This window comes from Chelonoidis abingdonii, chromosome 3 (genome assembly GCF_003597395.2).
Source record: "Chelonoidis abingdonii isolate Lonesome George chromosome 3, CheloAbing_2.0, whole genome shotgun sequence".
In the NCBI taxonomy this organism is placed as follows: Eukaryota; Metazoa; Chordata; order Testudines; family Testudinidae; genus Chelonoidis; species Chelonoidis abingdonii.
In genome coordinates, this window is record NC_133771.1 from 107,261,849 (window position 1) to 107,285,157 (window position 23,309).

General features: G+C 39.3%; 1 protein-coding gene across 4 annotated transcripts in view; it reads right to left on the bottom strand.

Moving 5' to 3' along the window:
- HBS1L (HBS1 like translational GTPase) overlaps positions 1–23,309 on the bottom strand; it is a 117,850-nt gene that overhangs the window by 43,192 nt on the left and 51,349 nt on the right. For all 4 annotated transcript variants that reach the window (XM_032785179.2, XM_032785181.1, XM_032785180.2 and 1 more), the window contains one exon: positions 1,936–2,044. In XM_032785179.2, coding sequence (XP_032641070.1) covers positions 1,936–2,044 — 109 coding nt within the window. The remainder of the gene's footprint in view (positions 1–1,935; positions 2,045–23,309) is intronic.

Below are 23,309 nucleotides of genomic sequence, written 5' to 3' on the forward strand. Positions count from 1 at the left end.
ACTTTGCCATTACTGTATGGAATTGATTCAGTTTAACCAATTCTAGCTCTCATCTCTATCTTTTTCCTTTTATGAATAAACCTTTAGATTTTAGATTCTAAAGGATTGGCAACCACATCGTCACACCAGGTGCCTATCCTGAATTTACTTTAGCTTCTGGATAGGGAGTAGTCTTGCAGAGTTTACCTCCCTGTTGCCCCAAGAAATGGACAACACAGGAACTCAAAGTGTGGCTGTTGTTCAATTGACAGTACATGCATGATCAGCTCCAAACTGCTTTTTTCATATGAAGAATATTTTTAACTCGGATTTTTGTTACGCACTTAAAAAACAAACTATTCCTACAATCCTTTTAGGACTATTGACGGATGGAGAGGTTTATCACTTACATCTACTTTTTCTCTTTCTTTTTTAGAAACTTTTACTCAGAGCAACGAGTTTTACCACTTCCCATGCAGAACCACAGACTATAAAAGGTACCATAGGAAACGCTAGAGAGAGAGGGTGATCTTCTGTCCGTACTGAAGTAAATGAGAAAAAGATTTCACTCAGAGTCGCTGGTTACTCTGAATGTGTGTGTGTCACTGATCATATCTTATCTCTATTTCACAGATTCCCCAGCAGTACTGGCAGGATTTTGAAAGACTCCAGGAGTTACATGTTACAGTCATCCTCCAACTCACAGATTATAAATTGCTCCAGGTAAATAGCTAAAAGTAGTTATTGCCACCTGATGGATATTCAGTGGCCTGCGTGAAATTATTGTCTCAGTGCAGTCCCCCATGAGTTGACACCATATTACAAAACCACCATCACAACTAGAATTAATTGCCCTTAGATAGCATGTTGGATGGACAATATAGACAATCCTATGACAGACAGAACTGCCAACTTTCTTGGCAGTTTTAGCAGAAGAACACAGAATGCACATGAACACACTCTGATTTCTAAAATGCTCTCTCCAGGGCAGAGTTGTACACACTGATGAGCTGTGCAGGGCAGTTTGTTCTGCTGGTTCTTGTGATGTCCTTTTTCTGATTCAGACACCTAACATGTTGCTAAATTTTTCCTATCGAATGAGTTTTAGTATGGAAGAAAGCAGACATCCTACACAATGCTCTCATAGCACAACTTCACTCTCCTTTTATTCCTGATACATTTCTAACACTAAATTTTCCATTAACTTTCTTTTTTAAATACATGAAAGAAGGAATAGGAGATTCTACTGTTGCAGTGTCGACACTTTGGACAGCTATTAGTCACTCACTATTAAAGAAATCTCTCTGAATTCAGAATTTATTTTCAGAACTGTTTTCTTTTATCTGTTTGGCCTTCAGTTTGTGAAAGGAAAGACTACTACTCTACAACTCCTAATTTAATCTGATTCTCCTAATTTTGCTCAATCATCGTATTATTTTAAAGCAAAACACAAAAATGTCCAAATTCTGCCTTCTAATATGTGTATAGGCATCCTACCTAAGGCAATGGAAGCTGCATGTGCAATGGAGAGACATTAGCCGAAAATGATTATTTTTCCCATAAATTATGTTTTCATTGTTTAAGCTATTTCCTTTCAGTGAATAACCAATTATAGTTTTTAGTGACTTGTCTCATAATTCCATTTAGAAAATTTATTTTTAAATAAACTAGCCTCCAGAAAGATTAGCATTAGCATTCTATGAAGCGGATGTTTAAATAATCTGACAAGTTGATATCTCTGCACTATTCATAGTGAAAGGATTTGTTAAACTCACAACGTGAGAGGCCTTCTTCTGAAAGTAATTATGAGTCAAACAAGAAGCCAAGATGGTTAGTTTTGCAGAGTGTACACTAAAAACTCTGTAAAATATATATAAAAAGAAATAAACTTGCTACAGGTGCACCAGTCTGAAAGAAGAACTGTTAAAGTATCTTGAGGTATGAAGCTTGGTTTACCTTGGAACTTCAAATCCCATAGCTTGTTTCTTTCCAGATACAGTCATTTTGGTAACTTTCGGCACAATTTTAGAATCGATTCTGGTTGACTGGGAATCTCTTGGTTTTCCTAGCAGCAGAAAAATTAAAGTGTGAACTTAAAATTGGAACTAACATTGATGGAATAATAGAAGATTTAACAAGTTATACTCCTAATATAACCCTTTTTTTGGCAGCCCAGAAAGTGTGAATTTCACACTGAAATCAAAATAAAAACATTTTCATCTTGTATCTACAATGTAATTACCCATGGGACTACATAAACAAATGTATTTCCACTGAAAGGCTCTATTGTTTCTTCACTGATTTAGAGGTAGATGGTGTCATTCAAAAGTTACCTTCAATCTTCTCGAAAAACTCCATAAAATAAATTGTGTATCTTCCCAGAGACAATAAGGAATGAAAAAGAAGTTTTGTAGCCGATTCACTGGCTGGCTGAGTGGAGTTGATTTGTTCTTGTTGAATGTATGTATCTTTTTTAATGCTGCTGGGTGTGTTACGTTATAGCAAGATTAAATGAGTGCGTTTCAGGTCACACATTTTTACTATTATTTAAACCTAAACAAACCAAACCAAGCATATAATAAGGTTTTACTTTGAATTATGTGAACCGGTATTTCAGCGGTCTTGCAAAACCTAAAAATTCCTTTCAAGGCTGTACAAAAGGATCATTGACCTCTGAAAGAGAAGAATCTCACATTCCTAGCAAGTCTTCTTAAGTCATGGCTCCGAGATGCAGTCATATTATCCAATAAACCAGTAATTCTCATTTTCAACACCTAATGAACTCTTCTTTCTTGGTGAATAAGTATTTTAATTGTTCTGCCTGACTATAGTAAGATGAGTTAAGAGTCATTTGATCCTACCACTCAATGGTTACTTTTTATTGTATTTTAAGCATGACAGCTATATCTTCAAAACCACACAATCAAATTGCTATACACGTTATATATAATTGTGGTCAAGGCTCTTAAAGTTAATGTTTCAGGTGAGGGAACAGAATACCACAGGCAGTTCTTTAATAGAGAGCAAGCCAAAAGAGCATGTGCATTTTTTTAAGATCCCACAGCTGGTCACAATATTCAATATTTAATGAGTATCTTCATCTCTCTTTGCTCAATTTTCCCCATCTGTAACATGGGGATAATGACAATCACTTTTATTTGTAAAACATTTGGAGATCTATGGGTGAAATGTGCTTATAAGAGCTAAGTATTATTAATACAAGGATTAATATTTTTTTTATATATATACACATGCTGAGAAAAACTGCAAATTTTTAGATTTAAAAATCTTTATTCAAATATGAAAAATAATAATTGGTTTTAATCAAACATACACACGTATCCAGAGTGGGTACAAAATAAGGGACAAAATAACAAAATGCAAGAAAATAAAGGAGGAGGGAGACATGAAAAGCTCAGAGTTACTTATGATATATGCATGAGATGCTATTAAGTTTATGGATCATACACAAATAGGATGAAGCTAGTAATGCATAAATTACACAACTGTCTAAAATAAATGGTGGGGATTGAAAACTTCTCACTTTTCATAGGTCACGGACCACTGGTTGAAAACAAACTATTTGTTTGGTTTTAAAGCACTTACACAGGTCAACTAAAGACTAAACAGAGCTATTCAACCTGAAAAATTACATCATTCTTATTACTATTTTACTTTTTCTCTTCACACTTTAATTCTGACATCTCTCTAGCAGCCATATCTCAAAATGCTTATTTAATTTAATGTTATTATTTCTTGACCTCGTTAATGCCTTCAAAGTTAAAATTTAAATCCTAACAAAAAAATCTGATTCTGGAATCTGTACTTATATATATATTTTGTGGCGCTCAGAAAACTGGTATCCAGCCCCCAGAGAAAAGTTTTAATATAAGAATGGCCATACTGGATCAGATCAATGGTCCATCTAGCTCAGTACTGTGTCTTCCAGCAATGGCCAGTGCCAGATGCTTCAGAGGAATGCACAGAACAGGGCACTTTATCGAGTGATCCATTACCTGTCATCCAGACCCAGCCTTTAGCACTCAGAGGTTTAGGGACACCCGGAGCATGGGGTTGCATCCCTGATCATCTAGCTAATGGCCATTGATGGACCTATGGTCTATGAACTTATCTAATTCTTTTTTTGAACCTAGTTATACTTTGGGTCTTCACAACATCCCCTGGCAACAAGTTCCACAGGTTGACTGTGCATTATATGAAGGAAGTACTTCCTTGTAAGTTTGGTTTAAAATTGTTGACTTATTGATTTCATTGGGTGACTCCTGGTTCTTGTATTCAGCGAAGGAATAAATAATACTTCTATTCACTTTCTCCACAACATTCATGATTTTATAGATCTCTATCCCCCCTGTTGTCTCTTTTCTAAGATGAACCATTCCACTCTTTTTAATCTCCCCTCTTGTGGAAGGTTACATACCCCTAACCATTTCTGTTGCCCTTGTCTGTACTTTTTCGAATTCTAGTATAACTTTTTTTCAGATGGGCTGACCAGAACTGCACACAGTATTGAAGTTGTGGGAATGCCATGGATTTAAATATTGGCATTATATTTTCCCCTTATTATCTATGCTTTTACTAATGATTCCTAACATTCTATTAGCTTTTTTCTGACTGCTGTTACATAGTGATCTTTTCAGAGAACTGTCCACAATGACTCCAAGATCTTTGGGTGCTAACAGCTAATTTAGGTTACCTCATTTTGTATGTATAGTTGGACTTATGCAAATTACTGTGAATTTATCCACATTGAATTTCATCTGTCATTTTGTTCCCGAGCCACCAGTTTTGTAAGATCCCACTGTAACTCTTTGCAGTCTACTTTGGACTTAACTATACTGAGTCATTTTTATCCTCTGCAAACTTTGCCACCTCATTGTTTACCCCTTTTTCCAGATCATTAATTAAAAAATTGAACTGCATCGGTCCCAGCACAAATCCTCAAAGGACTCCGTTCTTTACCTCTCTCCTCTGTGAAAACTGACCATTTATTTCTACCCTGTTTTCTTTTAACCAGTTACTAATCCATGAGAGGATCTTCTCTTTTCCCACGACCGGCCTACTTTGCTTAAAAGCCTTTGGTGAGGAACCTTGTCAAAGGCTTTCTGACAGTCCAAGTACACTACATCCACTGAATCACCCTGGTCCACATTTGTTGAATCCCTCAAAGAGTTCTAATAGATTGGTTAGGCATGATTTCCTTTGACTCTTCCCCATCACATTGTGTTCATCTGTATAGTAAAGAACAGACTTATCAATTTCCCTGGTACTGAAGTTAGGCTTACTGGCCTGCAATTGACAGCATCACCTCTGGCGTCATTTTTTAAAAATACGTGTTACATTAGCTATCCTCCAGTCATCTGGTACAGAGGCTGATTAAGCAACAGATTACATATCACAGTTAGTAGTACTGAAATTTCATATCTCTGTTCCTTCAGAACTCTTAGGTGAATGCCATCTGGTCCTGGTAACTTTTTAATTGTTTAATTTACCAATTTGTTCCAAGATGTGTGCATCATGCACTTTTCTGGACCAGCCTGCATTAATGTCCACGAAACGTCTACGAAACGTCCACAGTGATCCACAAGCATCTGGAGAACCATTGAGAAATACCCCTTGCGATTAATGTACTCGGTGGCTAGGTGGTATGGTGCCAGAACTGGAATATGCATGCCATCGATCGCCCCTCCACAGTTAGGGAAGCCCATTTGTGCAAAGCCATCCACAATGTCACACATGTTGCCCAGAGTCACGGTCTTTCAGAGCAGGATGCAATTAATGGCCCTGCACACTTCCATCAATACAGGTCCAACTGTCGACTTTCCACTCCAAACTGGTTAGCAATCAGTGTGTAACCTATCATTTAAATCAGCTTCTGTACCAAATAACTGGAGGATAGCTAACATGACACCAAATTTTTAAAAAGGGCTCCAAAAGTGATCCCAGCAATTACAGGCTGGTAAGCCTGATTTCAGTATAGGGCAAACTGGTTGAAACAATAGTAAAGAACAAAATTGCCAGATACATAGATGAACATAATTTGTTGGGAAAAAGTTAACATGGTTTCTGTAAAGGGAAATCCTTCCTCACCAATATACTAGAATTCTTTGAGGGGGTCAACAAGCATGTCCACTGGATCCCCCCCCGCCCCCCCCAACAACAACGGGGATCCAGTAGATATGGTGTACTTAGATTTTCAGAAAGCCTCTGACAAGGCCCCTCACCAAAGGCTCTTAAGCAAAGTAAGCTGTCATGGGATAAGAGGGAAGGTCCTCTTATGGACTGGTAACTGGTTAAAAGACAGGAAACAAAGGATAGGAATAAATGGTCGATTTTCAGAATGGAGAGGCATAAATAGTGGTGTCCCCTCAGGAGTATGTACTGGGCCCAGTCCTATTCAACCTATTCATAAATGATCTGGAAAAAGGGGTAAACAGTGAGGTGGTAAAATTTGCAGATGATACAAAACTACTCAAGATAGTTAAGTTCCAAGCAGACTGCAAGAGCTACAAAAGGATCTCACAAAACTGGGTGATCAGGCAACAAAATGGCAGATGAAATTCAATGATGATAAATGCAAACTAATGAACACTGGAAAACATCCCAATTATACACTCCACTGTGCAGCAGCAGTCAAAAAAGCTAACAGAAGGCTGGGAATAATTAAGAAAAGGATAGATAAGACAGAAAATATCATATTGCCTGTATATAAATCCACGGTACGCCCACATCTTGAATACTACATGCAGATGTGGTTGCCCCATCTCAACAAAGATATATTGGAATCTGAGGTTCAGAAAAGAGCAACAAAAATTATTTGGCATATGGACTGGCTTCCATCTGAAGAGAAGTTAATAAGACTGGGACTTTTCAGCTTGAAAGAAAGAGGACTAAGTGGGGATATAACAGAGGTCTATAAAATAATGACTGGTATGGAGAAAGTAAATAAGGAACTGTTATTTACTCCTCATAACACAAGAACTAGGGTTCACCAAATTAAATTAATAGGCAGCAGGTTTAACACAAAAAGGAAGGGTTTATTTTGTTTTGTTTTTTTTAAACACAACACACAGTCAACCTGCGGAACTCCTTGCCAGAGGATGTCGTGAAAGTCAAGACTATAACAGGTTCAAAAAAAGAACTAGATACGTTCATGGAAGATAGGTCTATCAACAGCTATTAGCCAGGATGGGCGGGGATGGTACCCTAGCCTCTGTTTGCCAGAAGCTAGGAATGGGCAACGGAATGGATCACTTGATGATTGCCTATGGAGCACCTAGCACTGGCCACTGTCAGAAAACAGAATACTGAGCTAGATGGATCTTTGGTCTGACCCAGTATGGCCATTCTTATGTTCTGAAAAATTATACCAATCAGTTTAATTTTGATATTTGGAAAGATACTTGAATAAATTATTAAACCATCAATTTGTAAGTACAGGGAGAATACTAGGTGTACAAGGAATAGCCAGCATGGATTTGTCAAGAACAAATCATGCCAAACCAACATAATTTCCTTCTTTGATGTGGTTAGTGGTCTTGTGAATGGGTAGGGGGGGAGTAGACATGACATATCTTGAATTTAGTAAGGCTTTTGACCCAGTCCCACGTGACATTCTAATAAGCAAAACAGGGAAATGTGGTCTAGATGAAATTACTATGAAGTGGGTGCAAAACTGGTTGAAAGACTGGTAAAGATAAAGAGTAGTTACCACCATTGTCAAACTAGGCGAGCGTATCTAATAAAGTCCAACAGAGGTCAGTTCTGGGTCCAGTCATCATCATGATGTTCCCTTTATGCCTCCGGCCTTTAGGGTAGCGATGAAGCTCCTCCACTCCTGTCTGTTTCTGGTTAGTCTTTCAATGGTTCCTCAGCTCTGCCCCCGGTTTACTATTCAATATTTCATTAATGACCTAAATAATGGACTGGATAGGACGCTTATAAAATTTGCAGATAACACCAAGCTGGGAGGGCTTGCAAGATTTTGGAGGACAGGACTAAAATTCAAAACTGAAGAATTGGTCTGAATTTAGCAAGATGAAATTCAATAAAGACAAATGCAAAGTACTTCACTTGGGAAGAAAAAAATCAAATGCACAGCTACAAAATGGGAAATAACTGGCTAAATATTAGTACTGCTGAAAAGGATCTGAGGGTTATAGGGAATCACAAATTGAACATGAGTCAACATCACAGCTGCAAAAAAGGCTAATATCATGCTGAGGTGCAGTAACAGGAATGTCGTATTTAAGACATGGAAAGTAATTGTCTCAATCTACTCAGCACTGGTGAGGCCTCAGCTGGAGTACTGTGTTCAGTTCTAGTCACCACATTTTGGGAAAGATGTGAACAAATGGGAAATTGAGTCCAGAGGAGAGTGACAAATATGATAAAAGGTTTTCAAACTTGACCTATAAAGAAAGGTTAAAAAACTGGGCATTTTAGTCTTAAGAAAAGACAATTGAGGAAGGACCTGATAACAGTCTTCAAATATGTTAAGGGCTGTTATAAAGAGGATGGTGATCAATTGTTCTCTATGTCCTTTAAGACAGGACAAGAAGTAATGGGCTTAAACTGCAGCAAGGGAGATTTAAGTTAGATATTAGGAAAACTTTCTAACTATAACAGTAGTTAAGCTCTGAAACAGGATTCAAGGGAGGTTGTGGAATTCCCATTACTGGAGGTTTTTAAAAACAGATTGGACAAACACCTGTCAGGGATACTCCAGGCTTACTTGATCTGCCTCAGCACAGGGAGCTGGACCTGACTTCTCAAGATCCTTTCCTGCCCTACATTTCTATGACTATACAACATAAGATTAAATGTTTAGGGCCTACTTTGGTAGAAATATTAGGGTCAGACACAATGGCCCAGAATTCTATTGAGCCAAAGATCATTTTGGCAAAGGAGAGAAGTGGAATATGAAGGAGCTAAGTAGGATTCCTTGATTCTCAGGGCCAGCCCCAGCCCTGATGTGATTCAAAGTAGCCCAACAGCAGAGGACACAGGCACAGAACTTGCTCTACTATATTTGTACCAGCAGGGGAATTCTCCTCCAACAAGGGAATTATTTGCTGGATATCGAAAGCCAGATTATAGCCTCTCTGCTCTGCCTGAGCAGTTCAAAGGCTCTGCTACACAGAGAATTTGGACTAGGGTGACCAGACAGGCGGTGGGGGGGAATAGGAGCCTATATAAGAAAAAAAATCCAAATCAGGACTGTCTCTATAAAACCGGGACTTCTGGTCACCCTAATTTGGACTAATATTTCCATCCTACTTGTTTCAGTGGCAACTGGAAGCTGCAGTTACATCCCCTCAAACTGTTAATATCACTATACACAACAACACTATAGATAAAGGGTAAATTTTTCAAACGCATGTAAGTAATTTTGGAGCCTGTGTTCCGTTTTCAAAAGTGTCTTATACTCCTAAGTGCTTAAACCCAACGAAATGTAGACTCCTAAGTGTCTAAGTTAGTTCTGAAAATGAGACAGGTGCTTCTGTAAATTTTACATCAATCTATATTCCCTTTATTTTACTTTTACATATGTGGAACTTCGATTTTCTACTTTTAGCAACTGTGTGTAAATGTAATGCCCTTACAGAGTGTAACACTGACCACCTTGGAGACTGAAGACCAGTTTAATCACAGAAGAGAGCCAGAAGCAATGCAACCTTCCTCAAACATTCAGCATGTCTCTCTCAACCCTAACCTGGAAGGACCTCCTCTAAGAAGGAGAGTATGATTCAGTTTCAATGCCCATTCAGTCCTTGGACTCTCTGCTGAGATTACCAAAAAACAGTGGCAGTTAAGATAGTGGTTATGGACATTTTTGCATTGAAAACTCAGCATCCATTTAATAGATTCATATGATCATAGATTCATATATTCACAAATTCTAAGGTCAGAAGGAACTGCTAGTCTGACCTCCTGAAGGCCATAAAACTTCCCCAAAATAATTCGGAGTGTATACTGTATTGAAAAAAATCTAATCTTGATTTGAAAATTGTCAGTGATTGTCAAATATATTAATCAGAATTCTCCTGCCAGGAAATGAATTTAAATTCATATAAAATACATATGGATGATGTGAAACTGATTATTGGAAAGGATACAGAGACTAATTTCTCAGTATATTTTCTGTCTTTGTTAATAGCAAGCATTTGCGATTAAATACTTATTTAAACCTAAAACTAGAAGCCCTGCATATGTACTTTCCCATTATCTCATCAGTTACATTACTGTATCTCCAGTCTAGATAATCATGCACTTCCAATCTTTAGAAGAAACGTATCAAAACCAAGCATTGGTTACTCAGCACTAATGTTGAATTAAACATTCAACAATTCAGAGAATGCAGAGTTAGTGTTGAAAACTGAGCCTTAATTCTGCCCATGCTTGTGACGTGAAATATGATCTCAGTATTACTATAAATGATTTGTCAAATATAATAAACCAGAATTTCTTGCACATTTATAGAGAACACTACAGTACATGGTTTGGCATCTCAATAAGTTCTACAAAACATGCCAAATCTGAAGAAAAGATTTAGTAGCTTTTAATTTATGAACATTTAAAGTTAGCAAGGTCAAAATATTAGTTTTTTTAAAAAATCAATTCAATCATTGAGAAGCTATGAATCAGTCTCACTTGTAGGTTCTGAATGTGTAAGTTAAGTTAAAAAGTGAGGAAGGATAGTCTTGTTCTTAAGGAATGGAATTGAGAACTAGATATTTTAACTTCCATTCATAAGAATGGCCATACTGGGCTCCACCCCAGGCCCCACCCCCCCACTCCCTTCCCCCAAACTACCACCCCCGCCCAGCTCCAGGCCCTACCCCACTCCACCTTCTCCTAAGACCCCACCATGCCTCTTCCTGCCCCTGCTCCATGCCACTCCATTCTGACCCCTCCCTCGAACCCAGTGCCTCCTGCACATTGTGGAACTGCTGACTGCAGTAAGCAGAAGGCGCTGGGAGGGAAAGCGAGTCGTTGATTGGCAGGACTGCGGGCAGATGGGAGGCACTGGAGGCGGAAGGGGGAGCTGGCTGCTGGTGGGTGCTAAGCATCCACTAATTTTTTTCCATAGGTGCTCCAGCCCTGGAACACCCCACGGAGTCAGCGCCCATGATACTGGATGACACCAATGGTCCAAACAGCCCAATATCCTTTCGTCTGAGAGTGGTCAATGCCAGATGCTTCAAAGGGAATGAACAGAACAGAGCAATCAAGTCATTCATCCTCCATCATCTAGTCCCAGCACATGGCAGTCAGAGGCCTAGGGACACCCAGAGCATGGGGTTGCATCCCTGACCATCTTGGCTAATAGTCAGTGATAGACCTATCCTCCATGAACTTATCTCATTCTTTTTTGAAACCAGTTATAGTTTTGCCCTCCACAACATCCCCAGGCAATAATCTCTGCAGGTTGACTGTGAGCTGCATGAAGAAGAACTTCCTTTTATTTGTTTTAAACCTGCTGCCAACTAATTTTATTGGGTGACCCCTGGTTCTTGTTATGTGAGAGGTAAATAACACTTCCTTATTCACTTTTCCATTCACCATTCCTTGCTCTGTCAGACTTTCTATATAACCATGAGTAAGTAGTCATTTACACTTAGTCTACCTGTATTGTGGCAACAGCCACCAATGATGTAAGTACTACCAGACTGTGCTCAGGCTCTGTGTAACATAAATCTGCTCCAGGTATGATTTTACGTCATCAAGAAAAAAAAAGCTTTACCCTTGACTACATTAGTGATGCTGTACTGTTTGTAATATGTTGTTTTTTTTCTAGTATAGAAACACCCTTTCTCTGCTTAATATTTCCCCATCTGTAAAGTGACTATAATGATAACCAAGGCCCATGTCCACAAAAATCCATCCCTTGTCACAGAATGATGCTCCAGAATCCATGCTATCATTTAAAAAAAGTTTCTATGCCATTACTATTGTAAAAACCTTCCAAACATGAGCATTGTGCAAAATAATGGATGCAGAGATGTCAGTCTGAGTCTAGTCTGTGTTTCACTTGTGTGAGGTGTGAACGGCACCCATTCATCTCAATGGGAAGTTTACAGGGACATCTATTCATGCAAATTTCAGTATCAATAGAATTAACTATTTCACTGTTAATCATTACAACACCCAGCTCATGTGCATATCCAACAGCTTTCTCTGGGTTATAAATCTCCACTGTTCCTTACTCAACTGTAAGGACCTCCAGCTTCCTGACAACTTCCATAATATAATTATGCATTTTCCAATCAAAACTCTGCAGCACAAGAAAAATTAAAAAAGAGATAATATAAAATTGAATGTTATAACAAATTAAGGAATGAGGAATATTATGTTGATTTTTCATTTTTTGTTTTCATATTTAATTCAGTAAAACACTCAATTTAATACATTTGAAGCTGCCACAAAATCTCCAATCTGCTGTACTAGAATGCTGCCAAACTCAGGAATCTTATTGCACAATTTAGATCAAGATTGCCATGGGACCTCCAATGGCAATTACCTCATTTACAAGGATGCATTGAGGCCCACCTAAGAGTTTGTACAATGTTCTATAAACATGATCACCCACCGGTCAATCAGGATCAACTGATCAATCCTGGAGACTCTCCCCGTCGATCGCAATCTCCAGCCATGGCGGCCTAGAGGTGTCACTGGGAAGGGGGGGATGGATTCTCCGTGCACTGCTCCTGCCTGCAAGCACCACCCCCACAGCTCCCATTGGCCAGGAATGGGGAGCTGTGCCCAATGGGAGCTGTGGGGAAGGTGCCTGCAGAGAGGGGTAGCATATGTAGCCACATGCCGCACCCCAGATGCCACACGGGCATGTTGGCCCTTTCCAGGAGTGGTGTGGCCACATGGTGCACTACTGGCTGGCTGGCTGGGGGATGGGAGGTGGCCTGGCTCATGCTAGGGAGAATGTGCTGATGTGCCTGAGTGGGGCTGGGGGCACGCAGGGAACCTGCACCCCAACCCCCAGCCCCTTCCTGGAGTCAGCACCCCCTACCCTACCCTGCACTCTAAACCCCCTCCTGCATCCCAATCCCCTACCCCAGCACTGCCCCCCCACCAGAGCCAGCATCCATACCCGCTCCTGCACCCAGCTCATCCTGGAGCCCCCTCCCACACTCTGAACCCCTCGCCCCAGCCCAGAGCCCACACTCCCTCCCAACCCCCAACCCCCTGGGCCAGCCTAGTGGAAGTGAGTGAGGGTAAGAGAGCGCGAGTGACTTATTGGGGGGATGGAGTGAGCGGAGTGGGGCTTCAGGGAAAGGGCAGGGTAGATCTTGGGTTGCACTTACATTTTAAAAAAAGTGTTCTTGTGCATAAAAAGGTTGTAGACCACTGCTCTATAAGTACAAGGTATTAAGGCCAGTCAGCAATCTTGGGAATAGAGCTCAAAAATTAAGGATTCTCAACCATGTGCTCTTTTTGCCTTGTGACTCAGAATTAGGAAACCACTACTACCTCATCCTCAGCTTTTACAATGTCCCTTCCAAACTTCCTAAAGTATTTGAAAGGTTTGCTGAACTTAAATATTTAAAAGTTTACATTCTGCTGAAATATGTTTTACAATGTCCTCATCACTAGAAGGCACTTTTGCCCAAGCAAAACAACTTAAAAGCAAAGTCCACTGCACGTGAGAAACAAGTACCAGTTGGAACAAAAAGGATGTGGTTTTCAGACAAATATACAAAGTAGTAAAGGACTCCAGGAAAGGAAAACTTGAAACATGAAACAGAACAGACTCTTCTATATTTGCCAAGAGGCATCAGCAGCTCTTTAAGGAGTGATAACACAAACAGCAAAGATACACCAACTAGCTCAAATTTCACACTATAAATATAATAATGTAAAATTCTGCTTTGCAAAGAAAGCTGTTTTTCTACAATTTTAACTTATACAAACTCAAAACTAAGGCATTTTTAGTAAAATAGTCAAAACATTGCAACTGAATACAACATTTATAAATAAAGTACTTGCAATGTACAGTTGATACTACTCAACATCTGTAACTGAAAACTTTAAAATTTTAAACGGAGAGGGGGGAAAAGGCAGGGTATGTCAGTCCCACAATATTGAGATTCAGCTACTCACAAGACATTATTGAAAACAATTCCTCAAATAAGAACACTGAGTTTTGTTTTTCTTTTTAAAAGAAAGGTTATTTCCTACATACAAACCACAGACGGGGTTTTCCAGGTAACTTAGGCTTGTTACCAACTATTATCTTCTCTGTAAGGTTTCAGACAGTGAATATATGAAAATATTTTTAAAAAATTTTCAGTGAAACTACCAGTGGGCATTTTCAGTGAAAAATGCTAAAAATATAACTATGTTTGTTCCTGAATATAGGGATATTTAATTCCAAGAGTGGTAAGGTTTTGATTCAGAAAGTGATACAGGAGGGCACTGAAAACAAATTCCTGTATATCATTAGGATTAGTTTGAATTATCAGAACACACAGCATCCAATCTGATTTCCCCACATTACTTCCAGCATCAGCTTAGGTCTTGAATAGTTCATTACTGTGCAGTATTATAGGCAGAGTCAATAGCACCCCTTACTATCAAAATTGTCCAACACTTCCAAGTACATGACCCTGTTTTCAGTTGCTTATAACTTTGCCAAATTTCAATTGTTTAGGCAAAAACTTTCTATGTCAGGTGTCTGCCTCAGAATGAATTTTTTTTTTAATTTTCAGCCAAAATTATTCACTCATAAGGCTAGTGAAAAATACATTTTGCCTATGTTAAAAAAAATCCTGGCAACTTTTTTCTTCGAAACGTTTAGTACTGACATGCTTCGGGGACTTGAAATTTGGCAGAGAGATTGGCTTTGTGTCAGAGACTAGCTTTTTGCTGTGAAAATCCACCCAAATTTGGACCAAGTTCTAAGCTTTTGAAAAACTGCAGTTGACACATGCTCAGTATAGACAGACTTTAGCAGCAAAATTCCCCAGATTCCATCTGCACTGGGCAACTGTGTGTTGCACCATACTGGGTCCAGGCCAATGTTCCCTCTAACTTTTTATATCATTGTGCAGAATGAATTTTGTAATGTGCACCAATACGAAGATGATGTATGACTGGGGTGGGTCCAAGGGGTTTGGAATGTGGGAGGGGGCTCAGAGCTGGGGCAGAGGATTTGGGTACAGGGAAGGTGAGGACTCTGGGGGTGCAGGCTCTGGGGTGGGGCCAGGGATGAGGAGTTTGGGGTACGGGAGGGGACTCAGGGCTAGGGCAGAGGCTTGAGGTGTGGGAGTGAGGGCTCTGGCTGCGACTGGAGGTTGGCGGGAGGGAGAGGAAAACAAATAATTGTGGGGGGGAAGACTGGCACTGAGAACCAGTGGGGTGCAGGAAGGAGGAGTGGAGGAGAGGTAGACAGATCCGATGAGAAGTTAGGATGCAGGGCGAGAACTAAGCCTGGCTGGGCAAAGAGATTGGGACAAGGAACTGGAAGGAGTTAAAGCGGGGAGGGGGGAGATTCATTAAGATTGGATGCAGCAGTACTGGGGACTAGGAGTCATAGGGCTGGAGAAGTGACTGGAGGCCAAGGTGAGGAGAAGACAGATTGGATGAGGAGCTAGGATTGGGGGAGAACTGGCCAGGCAAGGAGACAGAAAACAAGGAGCTGGGGGAAGACTGGAACTGGGATGGGAAGTATGGAGGGGTGAGCCTAACAGGGCAAGAAGACTGGGGTGAGAAGTAGAGACTGGAAGTGACCAAGTGAAGAGAAATGACTGGCATGAGGACTCAAGGGTAAGAAAAAGTCAGGACTGGGACTTGGAGGGAATGGTGCTGAAGGGTCACACTTGGGGGAAATCAGTAGAAGAGTCTGTGTAATTAGACACGCCCCTCCACTGCCTGGAGTGGAATCCAGGATTCCACAGTCTCACCATTCCTCAGCAAACGTCTATGAAACCCACTGGCAAATTCTGTGTTTCAACCCCCTCTAGTGCTGGTCCCCACACAGGATGACAGTTTACCACTGCTATCAGTTGCTCGATTAGCTCAAGCAGCAGAGGCCTGTACGATGAACCTAAAAATTCCAACCCTGTCAATGACCCACATGGGTGTCAAGACAATACCACATAACGAAATTTTTATTTTTTCAGTTTTTTTTTTAAAAAACCTAGGAAATTGCATTTAAAAACTATATTAAAAATAATTTTAAAAGGTTGTAATGTCAAATATTCAAAAGTTAGAAAATGCCAGAACTAAGGTTGCCTAGGCAACCTTAATTTGGCTCCTTTGTGCATACACATTTATGATACAGTCTTCAATATACATGATCACATACTGTTTTGTCCACAGGACTCATGCCTCATTCTGTACAAAGAATGTAGGGTGCTCTTTTAAACAGCTATTCACATTTTTTGCGTCCTTGTTCAATGTGTCGCTTCATGCCTAATTTCTGTGCATTGTTCATGCTCTGTTCTGAAGACAGAATTATTCATTTCCTCAGAGGCTTTTTCTATGGGGCTCATCACAATAGTATCCAAATACGTCACAGATACGAACAGATTTATTTTCACAACAACAGGGCCAGCTCCAGGAACCAGCCCAGCAAGCAGGCGTTTGCAGCAGCAAAGGGAAATGGGTGGCACATCGGGCTCTTCGGCGGCGAGTCCCTCGGTCCCTCTCAGAGGGAAGGACCTGCCACCGAATTGCTGCCGAAGAAGAAAGTGGTGCAGTGGAACTGTTACCGATCATGACTATTTCCGCACCCCCGCCGCTTGGGGCAGCAAAAACCCTGAGCCGGACCTGCACAACAAGCCTGTGAAGTGAAGGAGTATGATTATTCCCATTTTACAGATGGGGAACTGTGACACAAAGATTAATGTAAAACGTATCCAGAAATTTTTGGTGCCCAATTTAAGATACCTAGTATTTGATTTTTCAGAGTACTTAGCATTATACAGCACTTTTTATGCTCAAAGCACAGCTTCCATTGACTTCTGTTGCAGTTGTGAGTGCTCAGCGCTTCTGCAAATCAGACTCTAGGGTCTCAAGTCAGGGTCTCAAGTCAGAATATGAACACCACAAAAATTAGTGACCAGCTGAGAAAAGTCTGGTTTAAGTGACTGCCTAGCACCACATGCGAACTTTGCACCTGAGACAGAGATAGAGCAATCTTCTCTGAGATCCTTCCTGTCCCACAAACAAAGACAGTAGGCAGAAGATATTGGAAGTGGATCACTGGCTACGTAAGTGATGTAGGATTTTGCTTTGGAAAACACTGGTCCACCTTCTATAGAGAGAAGGGGCTATATAGTTTGGATGGCTTCCAGACTCAGTAGATGAGGAATCAATTTCCTTAGGGACAGGCTGGCAAGAGAAGTCAGGAGAAGATGTGAGCATTCAGCACAAAATCAAGGATGAGAGAACAAAATTTATCTAGGAACCAAAGGACACAAAAAAGAAATTCTTGGATTGTCTATATACCAATGCTATGAGATTGGATAACAATCAAAAGGAAATGGAATTGCTCATTTATGAGCGTAAATTTGATCTAGTTGGTATTACTGAAACATGATAGGAGGACTGCCATGACTGTAACGTTAAAATCGCTGGTTATAACCCATTTTGAAAAGATCAAGTGGGCAAAAGGGGAGGTCAAGTGGCATTAGATGTCAATAATAAAAATAGATAGATAGATAGATAATCCTAACAATGATATTGGTTCATTACTAGATGGAAATGGTAGAATAATCGACAAAAATACAGAAATGGCAGAAGTGTTCAGTAAATATTTCTGTTCTGTATTTGGGAGAAAAACAGATGAGATAGTCATATCATATTCTAATACTCTTCCCATTCCACTAGTATCTCAGGAGGATGTTCAACAGCAGCTACTAAAGTTAAGACATTCTTAGATCAGTAGGCCGATTACTTACATCCAAAAGTTTTAAAACAGCTGGTTGTGGAGCTTGCTAGACCATTAATGCTGCTTTTCAATAAGCCTGGAAGCACTGGGAAAGTTCCAGAATACTAAAAGAAAGCTAATGTGCCAATATTTAAAAAGGATAAACAGGATGATCTGGAAAAAAAGAACAGGAGTACTTGTGGCACCTTAGACACTAACCCTGTCAGTGCACAAGATAACAGAGAGGCTGATATATGACTTGATTAATAAAGAATTAAAGGAGGCTATGTAATTAATGCCAATCAACAGGTGTTTATGGAAAATAGATCCTGTCAAACTAACTTGATATCTTTTTTTGATGAGAGTACCAGTTTGGCTGATAAAGGTAATAGGGTTGATGTAATATAGACTTCTGTAAGACTCATAGACTTTAAGGTCAGAAGGAACATTTGACTTGGTAACTCATGACACTTTGATTAAAAAAAAAAAAAACTAGAAAAATAAAAAATTAACCTGGCACACATTATATGAATTACTGGGTGACAGGTCTCAAAATGTATATATAAAAACGGGACTCAAACGGCTGTGTTTCTACTGGGATCCCACAGGGATCGATTACTGTACCCATATTATTTAACATTTTTATTAATGACCAGGAAGAAAATATAAAATCATCACTAACAGTTTGTGACTAACAAATATTGGGGCATGGTAAATAATGGAGACAAGTCACTGATTCAGCTTGTTCTGGATCACTTGGAATTCTGGATGCAAAAAAAGGTCTTGTGTCTCAATATGGCTAAGTGTAAATGTATACAATCAAAGAACAAAGAATAGAATAGGAGACTCTATCCTAGGAAGCAGGAACACTGAAAAAGATTTGGTAGTTGTGGTAGATAATTACCAGAACATGAGCTCCCAGTGTGATGTGGTGTCCAAAACGGCAAAAGCTATCCTTGAATGTATAAACAGGGAAACCTCAAGCAGGAGTAAAGTGGATATTTTACTTCTTTATTTGGCACTGGTGCAACAGCTGCTGGAATACTATGTCCAATTCTGGTGTCCACAATTCAGGAAGGATGTTGATAAATTGGAGTGTGTTCAGAGAAGCCTTGAGAATGATTAAAGGATTAAGAAATAACCCTTACAGTGATAGGCTCAAAAACAAAGAGAAGGTTAAGGGGTGACTTGATTACAGTTTGCAAATATCGACATGGGAAAAAATATTTAATAATGGGCTCTTCAATTTAGCAGAAAAAGATGTAACATGATTCAATGACTAGAATTTGACCAAATTCAGAATGGATATAAGGCATACATTTTTAACAGTGAGAGTAATTAACCATTTGAATAATTTATCAAGGGTTATACTGGATTCTTTTCTAAAAGGCACGTTCTAGGAACTATTTTGGGGAAATTCTATAGCGTGTTATACAGGAGGTTAGAGCAGATAATCAAAATTGTCCCTTCTGACCTTGAAATCCAATCCTCCCAGCTAGCATTCAACTGCCTTAACCATACCACTACCCTTTCTTTTCCTTCAGTCCCCTGCCTCACTCACTACACACCTTCCAACTTCTGCAATAAATAAAGCAGGATCCTACAGACAATAATGCCCAATTCTGGTTCATCCCGAGAGCAGGTCCATCCTGTGCACTTAATGAGGCAGGCATCCTGTGGCAAAAAGTAGGATGTGCTCATGGGAGTACAGACTGTTTTATAATGAATATGACATGAGAGGGAAAAATTCTGTGGCTTAATTTTGGAATTTCCTAACTTTTGAATGCTTGACTTTGCAACATTAATAGTGCTCTTTTAGCACAGTTTTTGTGTGTGTAATATGCAAATACCTTAGAAGCTCATTAAACTGGACTATATTTCAGTCACATATATGGAGCATCTGTATACCATACATCCAAATAGGAATAAGTGGGCTGCTATTTCTCATTCACATCTAATATAGTATAAGAAAAGCGCTGCTATTAAGACTATAATGTTTGTTTCAAGATTTCCAGTTTCATCAAAGTAGCACTCAAGTATACAGGAACAACAAAGATCTGCTTTGGATGGGGCACACATGCGTATCAGCTGCCTTATCAAATGTTTCTGCCCTGCAGAATCCTAAAGGTCCAGTAGCAAGTGATGTGTCAGCCAAAAGAATTATTTTTTCATTTGTCAATTTTCTAACAAGAAAGTTCCACTGGAATTTCTAGTACCAAATCACTATAGTCAATGGACTAAAATCCAGTAATTAACATGATCACAAGGCAATACAGCTTATTCTGTACCTATGGAAAGTCATGATTTGTGGGATACATGCTTCTTTGCTAATCTGCCTAGTTAGGCTCAACAAGATCCTCTCTCAATCTATAACTCCCTACATTTTATCTGAAGTCTTAATTTGTTATAAACAATCGTTTGTGCATTAAAAATTTACACTCCATACATTTCTCTAACAGAACACCACAATATCTGATTCTCACAGACATACAACCACGAATCGTTAGTGGTGTTTTCTTATTCAACGTATTTTACTTAAATGACTGTAATATGGCTTTCATTGAGATTTAGAAAAAAAACTCAGCCCAATATTTCTGAAGTTTAACTCTGACCATAAATGGGCACATAAAGAACAGAGTCAGCATTATATGTGGGATAGCCCTAAAAAGAGTATATCCATTAGCCAGTAACCTAAATTGAAAAGAACTTTATACAGTCGATGCAAATTAACAGAATTTCTGTTGATACTCTGGCCCAAAATGAGTGTGTAAAACTGAAAGTACAATATGTACAAACCAGGTACATTAAATGTAATTTCATTTCCAAAAAATAATGCAGTTAGTAATGTCAGGTTTGATCTAAAACTTACATTACAGCACCAGAGGATGGTGCTATTAGTCTTTGTGTTGACAAAATATTTTAGAAACAAAGATGTTAGTGTTTTATGCATATATAGGTATACCACTTACATATATTTTTATTATTTGGATTACAGTAGCAGCCAAATATGCAAGACGCTGTGCAAATATAAGAACTGTCCTGACCCAAAGCTTATACTTATGCACCAGAATTGCCTTCAGCTGATCCCAAGAAACAGCAGTTAAATTACTCAAATATATTTAAAGTGTGAAAGGTAGTGAAGTAGGATAATATTGGAATAAAGGTTATTTACTAAACAAACAGCAGGATTACCTCAAATCTGCTGTTCAATTAATCTAACATTATTCAATAAACACCTTCCAGAAATGTAATATGGTAGTGGCATATCAATCCAAGTTGTAAAATATTAAGTACAGTAACTAAAGTTACATGACCATGTCCCAAAGAGCTAAGGAAAAGATGATAATCAATCAGCACACAACTGATTTTTAAATTCCCAATCTGGAGACACCCTAACATAACTGGCTTAATATTTTACCTGATTTCCTTTATGCCCTGTGAAGTTGCAGAACTTCCACTCTGTTAGTACCCTAGTGTGCACTCTACTGGTGAAATTACAACCACCCTGACCATGAATGGTCAAAGAGCTGACCTATCTGGGGGAAGTGAGTGATGTTCTCATGTTATTTTTATTTTTGCTTTCCACTTTCTCTTATTTCTTTTTACTACTTTGCAAAACCAGGTCATTGTGTATGAAAATTGCACTTACTTGATCCTCCACCACACTCCTCCCATAATTCAAAAGGTGCCATAGAGGCTGTAATGTCACTAGCAAAGTGCATGTTGAGGCATCTCACAGACTGGAAGTCTTGTGACTTCAGAGAACTAAAAAAATAATCCAATTATTTATTGAAAACTTCTCCAATTTTTTTATTTTTTTAAATACAGTATTTTCAGGCCATACTGTCAGATATTGTCGCAAAAAAGGTAATGGCCTGAAAATACTGTATCTGTACTGTAAAAAAATCGAAGTACAAACATTAAGGTTCAAACAGCAATATTCATTTGGTGTGTTGCACATTTTTTGATAAGTTTAAAAAGTAATATTTTGACACACACATTTAATCAGAAAAACCATGAACAACACTGGTCCGATGCAAATAGCTTAATCATTCGTGTTAATTTTTGCATTTCCTATTTGTGATTTTAATTGTGCAACTTTAACAGTGAATTTACAGTTTTCTTCAGTAAGTTGCTTAGGGTATTCTTCTAAAAAATTATGCAAATCTAAAGCTACCTGGCTTATCAACTTTACAAATGGCTAACAACATTCTGGACTCTGGAAAGCATTGGTGAGAAGCGTTGCAATAGTGAAGACAAGAGGAAATGAAACATGGCTAAGGATTTCATTTCAGAGAAAACTGAAGCTGCTAATGTAAAATGGCTATGGTTTGCAGACAGGTGAAATGGTAGGAAGAAGAGAAAAACAAGTTCAGGAAATGGATCCTGTGGATCTCCTCAGAGAAGGAGTCATTCTCAAAGACTACAAAAGAGCAATAACAGAAACAGAACTCTCTCATAAGAACGTAAGAGTGGGCAGAATGGGTCAGACCAACAGTCTGTCTAACCCAGAATCCTGTCTTCCTACAGTGGCCAGTACCAGATACTTCAGAGGGAGTGAACAGAACAGGCAATTTATCAAGTGATCCATTCCCTGTCTTCCAGTCCCAGCTTCTAGCAGCAAGAGGTTTAGGGACACCTAGACCATGGGGTTACATCCTTGAGCATCTTGCCTAACAGCCATTGATGGACATAGACTCCATAAACTTATTTGTTGTATCCTGTTATGCTTTTGGCCTTCACAACATGCCCTGGCAATGAGTTCCACAATGTGTGTTGTACAAAGCAGTACTTACTTTGTTTCAAACCTGCTGCTGCCTATTAATATCATTGGGTAACGCCTGGTTCTTGTATTACGTGAAAGGGTAAATTACACTTCCTTATTCATTTTCTCCACAACATTCATGGATAGCTCAGTTGTCTGAGCATTGGTCTGCTAAACCCAGGGTTGTGAGTTCAATCCTTAAGGGGGCCATTTAGGAATCTATGGCAAAAAAATCCGTCAGCGGAGGGTCCCTGGTCCTGCTGTAAAGTTGCTTTACAGGGGACTGGATTCAATGACCTTTCAAGGTTCCTTCCAGCTCTATGAGATAGGCATATCTCCACATAATAACTGCATGCTGTATTCAAGGTGTGGGTGTACCACGTAGTGGCATTATGATCTTTTCTGTCTTATTATCTATCCCTTTCCTAATAGTTCCTAACATTCTGTTAGCTTTTTTGACTGCCATTACTGTCATAAGCATAAATCCCAATTCTGAACCTTAGCGTCCAAAATGTGGGTGCCTAGCATAAATTCTCTAAGCTTAATTACCAGCTTAGATCTGATAGCGCTGCCACCAGCCAGATTTCCAGTCTCTGGCGCCCTCTGGTCTCCCCAAACCTTCCCTGGGGGACCCCAAGACTCAGATGCCCTGAGTCT